The sequence below is a fragment of the Cyprinodon tularosa genome, unplaced genomic scaffold (assembly GCF_016077235.1).
Source record: "Cyprinodon tularosa strain WSP-4 unplaced genomic scaffold, ASM1607723v1 ctg473, whole genome shotgun sequence".
Classification (NCBI taxonomy): domain Eukaryota; kingdom Metazoa; phylum Chordata; class Actinopteri; order Cyprinodontiformes; family Cyprinodontidae; genus Cyprinodon; species Cyprinodon tularosa.
The window spans coordinates 198,138-215,130 of NW_024039200.1; the positions used below are offsets into that span (position 1 = coordinate 198,138).

General features: G+C 38.7%; 1 protein-coding gene across 4 annotated transcripts in view; it reads left to right on the top strand.

Annotated features, from left to right (window-relative positions):
* Nucleotides 1–16,565, top strand: part of dlgap4b (discs, large (Drosophila) homolog-associated protein 4b) — a 136,523-nt gene extending 119,958 nt beyond the window's left edge. For 2 of the 4 annotated variants that reach the window (XM_038301767.1, XM_038301764.1), the window contains 6 exons: nucleotides 1,629–2,068; nucleotides 3,118–3,206; nucleotides 7,261–7,748; nucleotides 10,087–10,178; nucleotides 12,751–12,921; nucleotides 16,206–16,565. In XM_038301767.1, the coding sequence (XP_038157695.1) occupies nucleotides 1,629–2,068; nucleotides 3,118–3,206; nucleotides 7,261–7,748; nucleotides 10,087–10,178; nucleotides 12,751–12,921; nucleotides 16,206–16,448 (1,523 nt within the window). In that variant the 3' untranslated portion in view covers nucleotides 16,449–16,565. Of the gene's footprint in view, nucleotides 1–1,628; nucleotides 2,069–3,117; nucleotides 3,207–7,260; nucleotides 7,749–10,086; nucleotides 10,179–12,750; nucleotides 12,959–16,205 lie in introns of all 4 variants that reach the window. The other 2 variants (XM_038301765.1, XM_038301766.1) reach the window with 2 other exon arrangements.
* Nucleotides 16,566–16,993: the final 428 nt, after the last annotated feature.

Consider the following 16,993-nt stretch of genomic DNA (forward strand, 5'->3'; position numbering starts at 1 on the left):
GTTCACGAGATTTTGAAAGTAAAATAGATCGATACCGTGTTTTTAAAAATCAGTTTGATATAAGTATATGAAAATATATTTGAGTTTATTATTTTTCAAAGTGTCAGAAATGGATAACAAAACTGCTATTTTCAATGACTACTTATTTTTGTCCAGCTTTAACATCGGTATCGATATCGGTTATCGGCTACATGAGTTTTAAAATATCGGCATATCGGATATCGGCCAAAATCCCAATATCGTGCATCCCTAATTTACATGTTAAGTTAATACCATATAATTAGCTCCCATTATCCTTAATAACTGCCTCTGGTGACTAAAAGTAGTTTAAAACATCCAATTTTTTCTGTCTCTTAAAAGGAAAATTCTGGTCATATTCAGAATTCAAACTTCTTAAACACTGCAGCATGATTACTTGTCAGTGTTATTTCTATATGAATATAACTTCCTTCACAGTTACCTTATTAAAAGTCCATGGCCCAGATAAACGATTAACAAGCTATAATGTAATATAGTTTTGTTTTTTTTTTTACTTCATCCTTCTTCATTATTTCCATCTATATTTTAAAATGTTAAATAAGTAAACTGAACTGGATCTACGATGTCAAATCACTGATATCCAATCCAGGTGTGTAATTGGTGCATCTCTAGTTGATGGATGAATTGGGGTTTTGAGCGGTTGGCATAAAATAAATGTTGTTAAAAATATAATATTAACTTTTCAATTCCAAACTAACATGTTAATATTGATTGTGGGTTGCTAGAGTTTTTTATTTTTCTCCAATCGTCAGTGTTTGACTGCAGACAGAAACAGCCTTGGAGCAGCCAGTAGTTCATGACACACCTGTACTCTGCATGCTGCTTTTATTTTTTTGTTCTGTTCTCCTGACACAGTCCTCTGAGCTAAAAATGCAAATTCAGTTGAAATAATAGACGTTGGGGAAGGAGCTATATCTTGGATAACATTTGCATGCGTGCGATAATTGAACATGTGACCTAAAGTCTGCATTTTTTAAAGGACTGTCTGACATTTCGGACTCGGACTGAGTCGTCCCACTGGGTTTATGTCATTGTCAAACAAAGCCTTTGTGATTTAATGTTGTGATTTTAAGTAAACAAGGGGGGAACATGATGAATAAAAAAAAAAAAACTGACTTTTTACAGTGCTGCAGATGATTGTCCCTCTTTCGCTTCTTTGGATGATCAAGTTTAGAAATGTGTCATGCTTAAAAGGATGTTTGTTCTACAATCTTTTATAATGTATGCAATTCATATTTGATTTTTAAGGATTTAAACTGAGGGTTTCAAAGTTTAGAACAAGGTACATAGGTTTGTTTGTTGCTTTTGGTACTTATGTCATTGGAATAGGCAAGGACTCCACCAACTCAAATAAACAGTAGAAGGGTGAAACTTGGATTAAACCCTTTCTTTTCCATAATAGATAAATAAAAAAAAGATGTAGTGTTTTCAAATGATGCTAATGAGCAAAATGTGGTTGAGGCCATTTATCCCATATGTTTTCTGTTTTGTGTCAAAGAGTGTTTTTGGGACAGAATAACCGAAGGTAGCTACTTCAGAACCTTATCCTTTGTAATCTTTTCATCCTAATCCTCTGTTTTTGTCCACAGTCTCTACGTGCATAACAAGCTGTAAGAAGGCCGCCCCCCCACCTGTGCCTCCGCGCACAACCTCCAAGCCCTACATATCGGTAACGGTGCAGAGCAGCACAGAGTCGGCGCAGGACAACTACTTAGACCAGCAGGATAGGAGGTCAGAGGTCAACAGCCAGTCCAGCCACGCTCACAGCAACTCCTCCGACAGCCTTGACAGCACCCGTGCCAACAGTCTGGCCTGGGGTATCCCTCGACCTCCGCACATCATCCCCATTCCCGTTGCTACGCCGAGGGAGCCAATCGTCCCTAGCACCGCCAACGCTTCCACTGAGACAAGTGACTCAGTCGTCCACAATGAATCTGTGAAATCAGGATCTAGTAAAGGGAATTTAACAGCAGAGGAACCTTTTGTAGCCCCAGTACCGAGGCGGAAACTGTCTTCTATTGGGATACAGGTAGGCTAATAAAGTTCATCTTATGTGATGTTGAAGGAAAAGAGTTAAAGCCCATGCAGTAGAAGTTGTTGGATATGACATGTGTTTCCTGGAGTTAAAAACCAACAATAGGAAAGGCAAGTTCTACAGCACAATTCAGTACAGAGACAATTCAAAGTGCTTTACATGAATCAAACTGTAAAATAAAAGAAGTAAAGAGAAAAGCATGAAAAAAAGCAGGTAGCTAAGCAAAAACAACAGTTGAACCACAAACTTAAACTAACTCATTCTTTTTTTTTTTACTAGCCCCCACCCAAACACCTGCAGTCTTTAATATACTTGGGGAGTGTTGGCCTAGTGGTTAGAGCTGTGCATTTGTGCTCTGAGAAGGTTGCAAGTACGCGGTTCGATCCTCACAGTCTGCACTCTAGGTCCCTGAACAAGACCCTTAACTCCACACCACTCCCCGGGCGCCGCACAGTGGCAGCCCATGCTATACAAGGCGATGGGTTAAATGCAGAGGTGAATTTCTCCAGTGTGAGATCAATAAATTTCAATTATTATATTATTATTCTAATAAATTCACATGCTACTCCTGCTGGCTGTGTTACGTTCTTTGATCTGGTTCATTAATAATTCAGCTTGTTTTCAGTCGAGTTCCAGTTAACAGTGTGCAGACAAAACGCATGGCATCACAGGACAAAAAGGAAGGGTCTCTCATTGTGAGCATCTTCGTAAGGGGTGATAACACATTGTTAATGATTAGGCACCACCCAGATTAGTTATATCAACAAAATAATGGCCACAACAGGGACTAGTAAGACAACAACATGGGGCTTCACTTTAGTCAGGAAAATCAATCAACAGATCAATTAACAGCAACCTGATCTGCACTCTGATCCATGATTTTAAATACCTACTATCTGTGTATCTTTTGAGATTTGTTTCTTTTCTAAATTACACATATAAATACTTGTATACAGTTTGACTAACATAAACCATGCATGACCCTGTTTTCTAACCCAGCATTTTTTCTGCCTCCTTTTGTTTTTGTGTTTATTCCTTTTAAGGTCGACTGCATTCAGGAAGCCCCCAGAGAGGAGACCCCGCCTCTGGCCAAATTCCAGTCGATAGGAGTACAGGTGGAGGACGGGTGGCAGTAAGTCCTCTTCCTGTCCTTTTAACAACGTGAGGAATTTATATTTTAGCCACACACACATTCTTCTGACTGTCCTCCTCCCTCCCTCCAGTATGGGGCTTTTGTATTTATGTAAAACCATACTGAGTGTCTTTCTGTGTGTGTGGAGTGTTTGTGACGTTTCGGCTCATTCCTCATAGGAGCATTTACTATTTAAAGATCTCCTCCAGGCCAGTTTGAATATTTCAAATGATCATAAAGAGCTTCTTTTTGTTTTGTGCACTATATTTATTTTGTAATCATATGGATATGTTTATTTCACTATAGGTACAGAGAAAGTTCTTCTAAATAAAACAAATCTTTTTCTGTACAATTTAGTGCTACAGTTTAAAATGGAGGGAGACTTTAAATATGTTTCTGCTTATTCTTGAAACCAATGTCCTATTTGCTGCAGTGCAGATTTATGTTTGTGAGCTAACTCTGATTAACTATTGGCTCTGGATAAAGATGATCTTCTTTAGGTAGAGTTTGATTGGTCAGTTCAAGAATTAAATAAATAGCTGTTCATCACATGGTCTTACATTCGGTTTGTCATTCTTTTTTATTCTCATGTGCATTAAAGTACTTTCAGCGTTTTGCCTGGATTGCATATGATATCCGTTTCCTGAACGGTTACAGGAAATGGAGACAATTAGGCAGAATTCACATGAAGTCCATTTATTCATTTGCTTCGTTGAGGCGAGAAGCTCTGCTCTCAAGTTTCTCCTGTCTTAAGCAGACGGAGTGACCCAGCACTAAAACTCAGCCTGGAATGAGATACAGGTGCTGGTCATAAAATTAGAATATCATGAAAAAGTAGATTGATTTCAGTAATTCCATTTAAAAAGTGAAACTTGTATATTATATTCATACATTACATACAAACTCATATATTTCAGATGTTTATTTTGTTTAATTTTGATGATTACAAATGACAACAAATGAAAATCTCAAATTCATCATATCAGAAAATTAGAATATTGTGAAAAGGTTCAAAATTGATGGCCCCTGGTGCCACACTCTAATCAGCTAATTAACTCAAACCACCTGCAAAAGCCTTTAAATGGTCTTTCAGTCTAGTTCTATAGGCTACACAATCATGGGGAAGACTGCTGACTTGACAGTTGTCCAAAAGACGACCATCGACACCTTGCACAAGGAGGGCAAGACACAAAAGGTCATCGCTAAAGAGGCTGGCTGTTCACAGAGCTCAGTGTCCAAGCACATTAATAGAGAGGCGAAGGGAAGGAAAAGATGTGGTCGAAAAAAGTGTACAAGCAAGAGAGATAACCGCACCCTGGAGAGGATTGTGAAACAAAACCCATTCAAAAATGTGGGGGAGATTCACAAAGAGTGGACTGCAGCTGGAGTGAGTGCTTCAAGAACCACCACACACAGACGTATGAAAGACATGGGTTTCTGCTGTCGCATTCCTTGTGTCAAGCCACTCTTGAACCACAGACAGCGTCAGAAGCGTCTTGCCTGGGCTAAAGAGAAACAGGACTGGACTGCTGGTGAGTGGTCCAAAGTCATGTTCTCTGATGAAAGTAAATTTTGCATTTCCTTTGGAAATCAAGGTCCCAGAGTCTGGAGGAAAAGAAGAGAGGCACTTCATCCACGTTGCTTGAAGTCCAGTGTAAAGTTTCCACAGTCAGTGATGGTTTGGGGTGCCATGTCATCTGCTGGTGTTGGTCCATTGTGTTTTCTGAGGTCCAGGGTCAACGCAGCCACATACCAGGAAGTTTTAGAGCACTTCATGCTTCCTGCAGCTGACCAACTTTTTGGAGATGCAGATTTCATTTTCCAACAGGACTTGGCACCTGCACACAGTGCCAAAGCTACCAGTACCTGGTTGAAGGACCATGGTATCCCTGTTCTTAATTGGCCAGCAAACTCTCCTGACCTTAACCCCATAGAAAATCTATGGGGTATTGTGAAGAAGAAGATGCAATACACCAGACCCAACAATTCAGAAGAGCTAAAAGCCACTATTAGAGCAACCTGGGCTATCATAACACCTGAGCAGTGCCACAGACTGATCGACTCCATGCCACGCCGCATTGCTGCAGTAATACAGGCCAAAGGAGGCCCAACTAAATACTGAGTGCTGTACATGCTCATACTTTTCATGTTCATACTTTTCAGTTGGCCAACATTTCTATAAATCCTTTGTTTTTATTGGTCTTCAGTAATATTCTAATTTTCTGATATGATGAATTTGAGATTTTCATTTGTTGTCATTTGTAATCATCAAAATTAAACAAAATAAACATCTGAAATATATGAGTTTGTATGTAATGTATGAATATAATATACAAGTTTCACTTTTTAAATGGAATTACTGAAATCAATCTACTTTTTCATGATATTCTAATTTTATGACCAGCACCTGTAGTTCTTTGTTTTTTGTTTTCTAGGCAAGAAGCAAGGCTTTGCAAAAGTATTTACACCCATCGAAGCTTTCCACATTTTCTCACGATAAGAATATTAACTTTAAAGGACTTTATTTGACAAACTAATGGAAAGGACTGTATATTTGTAAACATGCAGGTAAATTTTGAAAATATTTAAGGATGAAAATGTGAAAAAATGTGTGGTGAACTGTACCCCTGAGTTGGCGCTTTGCAGACTCTCAAAAACTAAAACACCAAGTTTGACAATTGAAATTTTCAATAAACATTTTGTTATATTAGTTAGGGTAAACTCGATATCAATAAAAAGGAAAATATTTGATAATCGATATTATGTGTAAACAAAATGAAATGTACTGGAACCACTGGTGTAAATTATTCCAGTTCACCTCAGACTGTGGGTTTGAATATTTTTGTTCAACTGGAGACTAATCAATTCGATTCACAAATACCTTATAAAGTATTAAAGTTACTTTATTTTTAGCTCTGTCATTAGCTGTAGGCAGGAAAATACTTCTATTATTATCATTATTATTATCATCTCTTCAGGTCTTAAGTCGATAACAGTCTCTAACCGCTTTTCCCACAGCATAATACTGCCATACCATGCGTCACTATGGGGTATATTCAGGATCTATATGGGGGGGTTCCTGTATGTTCCATATTTTTATTAATTAAATAGAGGTGGTGTCACTTAATAATTTGATGGCATCTGAAGGCATCTTAACAATTAAAAGTTATTCCACAAAAAAAATCCACTGGACTTGGTTTCAAAGTTTGAAGACGTTTCGCTTCCCATCCAGTAAGCTTTTTTTTATTCTAATGTCAGGAATAGCTTTGAGTTTGAGGTTTCATACAGTAGCCCAACAAGGCCTTGTTTTGGTTTAGAATAAAGGCAAATTGGAACAGACGAAGGGGGTCCAGCCCTTTGGAGCCATTAAGAGCCATCTTTTATCACAAAGACTCCTAATCAAATTAGGGATACATTATATTTGAATTTTGGCTCATAGATATGTGCTATTTTAAAACTCATCTATCCAATTAACTGATGATTTTTTTCCTAAACCATTTTTTCCAATTAACTAATGATTTTAAACTATTTTTTTTTATTACTTTGTTTATTTAAAAAAACAGGTAAATTGTGTTAAGAACGAATCCTGCAGGCTGAACTGCTTCATGAATAGTTCTCAATTTTCCTTCTTAATTTTATTTCTAAACATTAATATTGAGCACAGAACCAAAACAAATGACGCCAGTTCAATGTATTTTCTTAAGATTAAGATTGTGTCAGTTTCAATGCTTTAGTTCTACTTATAGACCCTTCTGAGCTAATCTCCCACTTGAGCTGCAAGGATTAATTTTGAAACCACTTGTTTGTCACAAAAACAGTTCCTTTAATGTCGGTTACAGTAGTTATATTGGTTAAGTGGCTCAGGGCCAATATTTAGTTTTAAGGCTAGCATCGACTTATAACATGCAAATAATTTTGTAGATTCCTACATTAAATACGGGAAGGTGTGAAACAACAAAACTTTTGCAATAAATAGCTTTTTGCTCTGTTGGAAGGACTAATTTCTTAACTGAACTGAACTGAAGCCTAACTTTGTCACTTTGTTATGTTCCAGAGTCAGTCGCTCCAGCAGTATGGCATCCAAACAAGAAACAGACTCTGACACACAGGACATCTCTGCCATTTCTCATATCAGCATTGCCAAAACCTTTGAGAAAAAAGTCATGGTCAACAGTGCCAGTCAGTCCATGAGTTCCCCACCTGGACAAGACTCTTTAGACAACGGAGACCCGTCTGGCAACACCTCCTCCCCGCCGCCTCCCAGGCAAATCCTCAACCGCTCCACCACACGGAGCAGCTCCTCCTCTTTCTCCGAAAGCCTGGACCCGGCGCTGGACCCCTCCTCTCTGCCCCCTCCAGACCCCTGGCTCGACAGCGAAAACGGGAACAACGGAAGCGCCTCTCAGAGCGGAGGAGGCGGGACGCTGTGTCGGAGAGACGGCCACTGGTTCCTGAAGCTGCTGCAGGCCGAGACGGCACGGATGGAGGGCTGGTGCCAACAGATGGAGCAGGAAACCAAAGACAACCAGCTCTCAGAGGAGGGTGAGGGTTAGCAGCGGACTCACTAGACCAGGTCTCAGGGTTAACTTGCTGGTAGTAGTAAGGAAACGCCAAACATTTGATTCTGTTATGAAATAAATAACCAAAAGCATCCAAAGCCCCACCTTTATCTACATAAATATGAACATCAATAACATCCCTTTCTTAATCCAACAGGTTTGAGTGTGCGAATAGAGCAGTGTAAATGGCATGGACAGGTTATAGAGTCTGACATATAGTTAGGTGTTCATGAGTCTTACTTTGTGGAGTGAGAGAGAGCATTGCACGCAAGGTTTAAATACTTTGTGAAATATCCGTCGTTTTAAGTTATAGTTTTAGTCTTTTGTGTAAAACAACTTTAATCACAGGGACTAAGGAAAATTAAATCCCAGTTGACGAAAGTCGGCCAAAGGACCTGACTGCCTTTCCTGCCATCTACTGGCGTAATGCGGTACAGTGGGGGAAAAAAGCTGAAAAAAATAGACCTCATATCAATGCATTATGGCTAACGAATACTTAGCCCATACGCTCTTAAAATTTTATTTGTTTTAATTTGTTTTTTTAAACACGTATTTTTTTTTTTTACAGTTTAAGTTTGTTTTAATTTTTTATTTTTTTCACTTAACAAAAGGTGTTTTAATTCTAGTGTTCATTATTTTCTTAGTTTTAATTAACAATAATTACCTTGATTACATAAGAAGGCCATATTCAGCCTGTGAAAGCTTAGTAATGCTCGACGCTCCATGTACGCTCACAGTGGAAATCAGACACAACATCTGCAGCATTTCTATCGCATGCGGCTTATCTGCCGCGGCGTGTACGGTGTTACATCATTTTGTATCGTTATAATGCATCCTGGTAAATGGCATGTACTTATATAGCGCCTTTATTGAAGTTAGGAGACTTGACCAAAGCGCTTTACACTACATTCATTCACCCATTCACACACACACTGATGGTGGCTAGCTACATTGTAGCCACAGCTGCCCTGCGGCTCACTGACAGAAGCCGGGCTGCCGTACACTGGCGCCACTGGGCCCTCTGACTACCATCAGTAGACGATGCAGGTGAAGTGTCTTGCCCAAGGACACAACAACACTGAAAGTCGGGGCTTGAACCGTCAACCCTTCGATTACAGGGCAAACTCCTACATCCAACGCCACTGTCGCCCAAATAATGCATCCTGGTATTCACACCCCATCTGATACAGTTCCCCCATGTTAAGCAGGGGGAACAGTATCTGATAGGGTTTATAGGCCCATCAAATATCGTTCCCCCATGTCAACCAGGGGGAACAGTATCTGACGGGGTTTATATGCCCATTTTACACAGGGGGAATGGTAGATAGGGAAGATACTGCAACATCTATCTATCTGGTTTACTCTCTCTCTATCTTATCTATGTCTCCTTTTCTCCATATATACTAATGTTTAGTCGTTGACACTTTCCGTAGTTCCCCTGTGGCGTGAGCACAGAGCAGCTGATGCAGGGGAAAGCGTATCTGATGGGGGAACGAGGCTTGATGTAACAACGGCACGCTTACAGCACTACGCCAAGTCCTGAAAACAACAAAAACCCAGAACTCTATGCAGCCTTTAAGATGAGATATACTACTATCTGATATAAGATTGCAGTGCAGAACTCTGTTCTCACTTGCTCTAATCAATCTGTTGGACAAACACAGCATGGAGGGGATGATGCTGTAATACCTGGGGTTAACACACACAAGCAGGCCTGTAATCTCCAGAATTACACAAATCTAGTCTGGAACTGATTAAACCCTCAGATTAGATTAGTGCTTTGACATCAGCCTTAGACATACAGCAGCATTATGCAGACGTGCAAAGCCTACCATAAATGCAAACCATTTAAAAGCGCTTTAGGGGTCGTTATCAGATGGGCTCCTCTGATACGGCTGAGGCTCTGCTTTTGTTCAGCGAGGATTTTTGCTTTCTCAAGAGTAAGGCGTTTGCTTGTGACCTGCCACAGTTTGGTAGTTTGCATTAAATCTGATGTAAATCTGCAGTCTAGAAGTGGGATCTGGCCACACAGTAGTCTGAGGCCTGCAACTTTAAAATCCACCAATCAGAAAGGAGCCCCAGTTTTGTCAAGGCAGATGTTGTCCTAATTTGACTGTGCAAACAGACTAATGTTGTGACAAGTCACAAGTTGCATCCAAGTCAAATAAATGGCTGTAGTGTCCAAATAGAGGATTGGGTTTTCCACTTTTATGCCATTCATATCCTGTTAAGATAAAAATGCAGACATCTTGAGCCCAAGAGCTCTGATAACACCATAATTCCTAATTATGCACAGTAAATTTGTTTTCCTTTCTCTGTAGTGCTGGGGAAAGTTCGCACCGCGGTGGGAAGTGCTCAGCTCCTAATGTCTCAGAAGTTCCAGCAGTTCCGGGGACTGTGTGAGCAAAACCTGGTGTGTATATTTACACTTTACGACACAGGAACGTTCAATCCAAAACACACAGTTGGTGGCCCGAACAGAAGAACAGAACTTGGAGTTATGTCTGCTTGTCTTCCTATGCATAAAAATGCTTTCATGTACTTGAAAGCTGACTAATCTGAAAGCAGACATGATGCACTGCATAGGAAGCTACAGAACCCATCATGAGGATCCTGCAGCACAAAACACAAGAAGCTTATATTAAGCCAATAAGCCCTGACGTCTTTTCATGAAAATGCCGTTATACAAAATTTAGCCAAATACCAGCACATGACATGTGGTACTCTGATGTGATTTGTCCTGAGTGAAGAGCAGGAAGTGCTGAAGCATTGTAATTGTGAATAGTGTGGAGTCAACAGAAGGCAGTCTGTTTAAAGCGCTACTGACTTTGACTGCATCTGTGCAGGATTTCAAATGAGTTTATTTCTCGTGAATATTTCCACTTATTTTATAATATTTACCTAACTTATTAATGTATTTATACAGCGGCTTCATATGACAGATCACCAGCAGATATAAGTGGGAGGAGACTGTTGGTTGTTTTTGCTAAAAAAAATAAAGTCAGGCAAGTGAATTATGTGACTATTTTTTTTTTTTTTGCTGTTTTTCTATTGTTTTTATATATATATATATATATATATATATATATATATATATATATATATATATATATATATATATATATATATATATATATATATATATAATTTTTTTTACGTAAAATCAAAATAGTGTACTTTGAAGTTTGTGGTTGCACTCTAGCAAAGAGGTATAAATTGTGGACATTTTTTGACATCTTTCACGCCTTCAAATTTTCAGAAAATTTGTTAGCTCATTGAAAAGTGTTATACTTGTATTTAAACATTTTTATTTTGTGAAAAAAATCATATTGTGTTTATTCCCTTCACTCATCTCAAGCAGCAGTATGGGTTTTGAAAAACTGGTTTCCTTTTATTGTGAGCAGTATTGTTATACAGCTCCATCTAGTGGTGAATCTAAAAACTGCAGCTGCGGCCATTGGACACTGAACACACAAACATCACATTGCTTTGCTTGTAGCTAGAATAAGTGTCATGCTGCTCAAAAGACAGAGAAGAAATATGAAACAAATTTCTGTGCCTTATTTCAAATCATTTAAAATATTGTATTTGCAATTCGAACAGTGCTAATTTAGAACTGATTAAGCAATACTTACTACAAAAGCATTGTAGTAACCTTAGTGATTACTGTCTAAGGTTTCAGCTGAGTTGAAACATTTTCTAAACAATTATGATCTGAGAAACAATTTATAAAGAAATTAGAATTTAGCTTTTTTCTTTCTCCAAATATTTTTGCAAAACTTGAGCTGCTGCACCAAATCAAATATCCAACTGTTCAGATCACAATAATGTTTTTTATGTATAGCTTTTTTAAACACATTTTTTAATATAAATGCTTATATAAATGCTTAGGGATGCCACAACACATCTGGTCTAAAATGTGCTTTAGCTTCCTAATATCTTAAAGCTACAGTGTGTAATAATTACAGGGATACACAGTCAGAAATGTAATATATTATACATAACTATGTTATTTATCATCATCTACGAGCTCAGCCTCTTAACCTTAATATTTGCATTGTCTTAGAATTCGTTATTTATAATTACATTGGAGCGGGTCTCGCAGCCATGGAGGCAGACATCTTTGCGCTACGGCAGCGCAGAGCCAACAAACTAGCGATTGCAAGATCGCCCATTACGCTCGAAAGTAACTACGGCAAGTTGAGAGAGATGAACTGAGACGGTACTGAACAATAGATGGTAGTATTAAAATTATCTATGTAAACAAACCTCATCACTTGAGAAGGTAGGTGATGCGGACGTCGTGGAAGACATTTTGTCCCGTAACGCTCGCCGTACTGGGGGGAGAAGCGGTGGGGGGAGATGTTCATGTTGCTGTGGTCTGCAGTCTGAACGTTAGATGTCGCTTAAAATTAAACACTGTAGCTTTAATAGTTATTAATAATGAAGTTTGAGTGACTTTTCTTTCCATCAAAACCTGTTGGGATCACTCTCTCTGTCCTGACTTCCACGAGCTTTGTGATTAGTTTTATCTATTTGCCTTATTTTTAAAAATATGTGTATCAAATACAGTATCTGAAATAAATGTCCGCGAAGCAGAGAAAATCAGGCTTGTTCTTCTCTGCAAAGCATTTTTATTTCTTATTTCTACAGTAAACGCAGCTCTAGTCATTAAATCCTACTTATTTTCTAAATACGACCTGCTTTAATGCATGGTAATACTGCTAATACTTTAAAAGAAAACATTTCTGTTGATCAGTTTTTATACACAACTTTTTTCACTTTTGCAGTGAAGTCAACATTCTTCTAATTGGATAAAAACAGAAGGTAAAGGAAAGTAAAAAAACAAAAAAGAAAGAAATTGTGAGTTCATTTAGTCACACCATTAAAAAGAAGAACAAATGTTTAAGAAGCAAGTGATGTTGGTTTAAGGACGACTACTCGCCGTTCCATTGGTTTCACCATGTTTATCTTTCTCTGGTCAGAATGTGACTGCAAACCCACGGCCCACAGCCCAGGACCTGGCTGGCTTCTGGGACCTGCTACAGCTATCTATCGAGGACATTAGCCTCAAGTTTGATGAGCTCTACCATCTAAAGTCCAATGACTGGCAGCCCGTACCGTCTGCGGCCACCCAGTCGTCCCCTGAGCGGAAGGTACTTCCCACCCATGCTGCCCAGTGCCCTGGCTGGGGTAGGAAAGCCGCCGAAACCGGCCTCTCTCCTCCCACCACCACCGCCATTTCTCTCCCACTCTTTTTAAACTCTGTCCCAGCGTGGGATGAACTCTTAACAAGGCCTCGCTGTCCAACACAGAGGGGCCCGAGAGATCCCTGTTGGCATGCATGGGAAAAGAGCCATCCCAAAGAGGGCTGGGGCTGCTGTGTTTTTAAAGTGTAAAGCCCTGCTTTGAGCATGCATGCATCATTTATCTACATGTGTGTCTGTGTTGCAGCGGAGCATGGCTAAGATGCACTGGTGAATGCGACCAAATGCAGCCTTGCTTTTGCTCATTAACTGGGCTACATTCATCTTGATGTAGCCTTTATTTATTTATTTTTTTGACTTGTCTGTGACTTCTGAGTCTGTTAGCCTCTTTTTTGGCTCTTCGTTAATTTGCCTCTTCTACAAGTCGTGCCTCTCTTTAGCGCCTACACATTAACATTCTGTTCCTACCTTTGTTCTTAATGATTATTTATTACTTTTTTTCCTTTTATACTTTAATATTGTGGACTAATTAGGGACATAAATCATTTTAAATTTCAAATTGTTACACATATTTATGTGTGTGCTTTAGTGGCGCAGTGGTTAGCGCACATGACCCATGTACGGAGGCCTTAGTTCTCCACGTTGCCGACCCGGGTTCGAATCTGACCTCTGGTCCTTTGCTCTATGTCTCTCCCCCTCTCTTTCCTATCAGCCTACTGGGCAAAAAGAGTCACTAGTGCTGTAAAAACTCTAAAAAAAAAATAAATAAAAATTGTTAAATAGTTAAAATTTTATAGAGCATTGCTTTCTAAGGATTTTATGAGACACCAACATTTGTCATTCTCTTTGAGCTGGTGAAATATGTATGATGCAGTACTGAGGCCATTTTATATGAAAGGAGAAAAAGCCAAAAAAGTTTTTGTTTAATTAACACTGGGAACTACATTTTAAACATCATTTAGTTTAATTAAATATTTTTCACAAAAAAACATACAAAGTCTCTTTTAAAAACTTAATTTACTCAAATGTCTATGATTATAGACACATAGAGATTGTCAAAAAAAAAAACATGAGTTTGACTAGATTCTGTATGCAAGCCGCTGCTTACACCCAAGTGTATGTCATAGATTTACTGCTTTTAGGTGGAAATTTTAGACTTCTTTTTTTGCTACGATTTAGATCAACCCTGAAAGCTAGGAAGCCCTGGAGCAGGTTTGATGTTCAGAGTACGTTACCATGGTAACTGGCCTCAGTAAGAATTAATCCAGCTTCGCGGTACCTGGAGGTTAGGATGAAACCAGAAGTTGTCTCGCTAACCAAGTTATCCAGCTTCCTGTTAACAGAAAATTGGGATTGAACCTGACGTTGTCTACTAACCCAGTAATCCAGCTTCGTTGTGCAGACCTCTAGTTGAAGTCTCTGTCTGGTTGTCCCATAGTTACATTGTCTTCTAATAGATGTCGGGATTATAGAGAGAACTGACATTTTTGTAGGTTCCTTTTTTTTTTTTTTACATCCACCTCGAAGTCATTATAAATATTTGCTGACTGATTTAGATTTTATAATCACTTTTGGTTTCAGCAACCTGAATAAAAACTTTACACTTATTTACAGATGAGTAAACTTAAACACAATACAAAGGTCAGAATGAGTTGTGAAGTTCTGGGGCTTTTATTTTCACATCTCTGTTTAAATTTTTATAGACGATAGAAACACAAAGTTTAGATACAGACTTGGAGGATTTAGAGAGGGATACATTTAAAGTTTGGGGGAGGAATTCTGTGAGCAATTTGAAAGAAAACCATAATTCCTCCAGCGATAGCGAACACATCATCTCAAGTTAGACAAGTTGTACTATAAAAATACTTAAAATCATTTGTGTCGGCTGAAATTCCAGGCTGTGAGGATCACTTAAACATTGTTTAAATTAAAACTTCAAAGCAGCTTTTACTTTACACTGGGTCAACCTGCTAAATTACGTAACACCTTTAAACACATCTTTCAACACACTGCGCCAGTCGCTTCTGATCTAACATGCTGAAACAACTCAGTTTACATTCAATAAATATGGCACACGTCTGGTAAGAGACATTCGGAGGGAAAAAAGATGAAAACAATAAAGTAATAAAACTTACTACACCCTGGCTTCCTTCCATGTTGCTCTCCATTGTTTACTGTCCTGATTTTTGTCACAATGCAGCCAGCGATCTGTTAGACCTAGCTTTTTTTGCCAATGGGAAGGGAGCCAAATGCTGATTATTAGAAGGTTGACCCGTGCCTGGAAAAACATGCGTTAACACGCTATTTTCAGTGGCAAAGAGACTTTAGAGTCATAGCAGTAGATCTGCAGCTTCTTTCCTTTTGCAATGTAATCCCAATCATGTAACTGCCTGCATGTAATACTAGACAGATTTAAAGTGCAATCCATTCCTCCTGTTGTACCGGCAGCATATTGATATATTGTAGTGGCCAAGATGCTGAAATTCTTGATCTTTGAACCATTCCAAAAAAGTTAAAAAAAGCAATCCACTGGATTTTGTTTCCAAGTTTGAAGATGTTTTGCTTCCAATCCAGGAGGCTTTTTCAATATAAAATGTCAGAATTGGGCTCTTTAAGGTCCACAATATAAAGCCTTGACCTCAATGCTATTTCTGACATTTTGAATTGAAAAAGCCTCCTGGATGGGAAGCGAAACGTCTTCAAAAGTCCAGTAGATTTTTTTTTTTTTACTTTTTTGGAATGGCTATGGCATGGATGACTGAGAATCCAGCACCTTTGAACTATCTTTAAAAATATATAGTTGGCCAAAAGAGGTTATATTAAAGAGAATAAATAAAAAATCTAGAAAAGTCAGGAGAAAAAATAAAAATCTCGAAGTACGGAATGTTGAAGGGGCAAATTGTCGAGCACCTACTTTTTGTTTCAAATCATTGTAAATGTTGTGGCTGTCTTGTGACCCTTTTTAATATTCAGCATACATCCACTCATGTTACCATTTCAAGTGGTTGAAAGTGTGTCCTTTTCAATGTTTACTTCCTTAATGTAGCTTTCTATGCTGTCCCTGTTTTTCTGTGCGATCGTCCAGTTCACTACACATTGTCTCAATCAGTAAAAGACTAAACCGTTTTCAGATTCCTGTCAAACTTTTTTGAACAGAAGAAAAAAAATAGGACTCTTAATAGATTACATTTTAACATACTCTTTCTGTCATTCTAACTTTAAACCTGTTACAGAGCGAGGACAAGGCAACCCTTCCTGCGTCCAAGAAGCCTAATAAGACGCGGCCGACGCTTGCCCGCGAGAAGAGTGCCGACTCCTCTTCAACATCTTCATCAGCCTCTGCAGAAAAGCAGAGACAAGAGGCTCGCAAACGCCTGCTGGCTGCTAAGAAGGCTGCCTCGTTTCGCCAGAACTCTGCCACGGAGAGCGCGGACAGCATTGAAATTTACGTCCCCGAGGCCCAAACTCGCCTCTGAGAGGAAGACATGAGCGAGAAGGATCCTAGGACGGATAAGTGTTTTCTCTGGAGAAAAAAAAAAGAAAAATGAGGAGGATGTTTATTCAGGTCAGATGAATTATTGTGAGTAAGGAAGGGGTGTGTAGAGGGGCAATGCCAGTGAATGGGTATATTTGTAACATAATCATAGGCTGGTCCTGGTTGCAAATGATAATAAACCATTTATATCAGACTGTAAACTCATGAAGCTGAAGATTCCTCTTCTCAGGCTGCCAGCTGATGAACTTTATCATCTCTTGTCACCTTTTCTTGATATCATTAAAAAAAAAGTTATTAAAGTTATTAATATAACAACTTTAGGTTTAAAAATTTTATGAAGACTGTTTAGAAGTTCTTATATCTCGGCTCTAAGATTTATTAAGCGGACAGAAGGTACACTGGAAAAAAAATAAAAATCTAGATAAGTCATTTTTTCTTAAAATGAGTGCATTTGTTATTAAATTGAGAAGGTATAAGAGACATTTTGCCAATGGAACAAGACAATTTACATTTAAAATAAGAAAA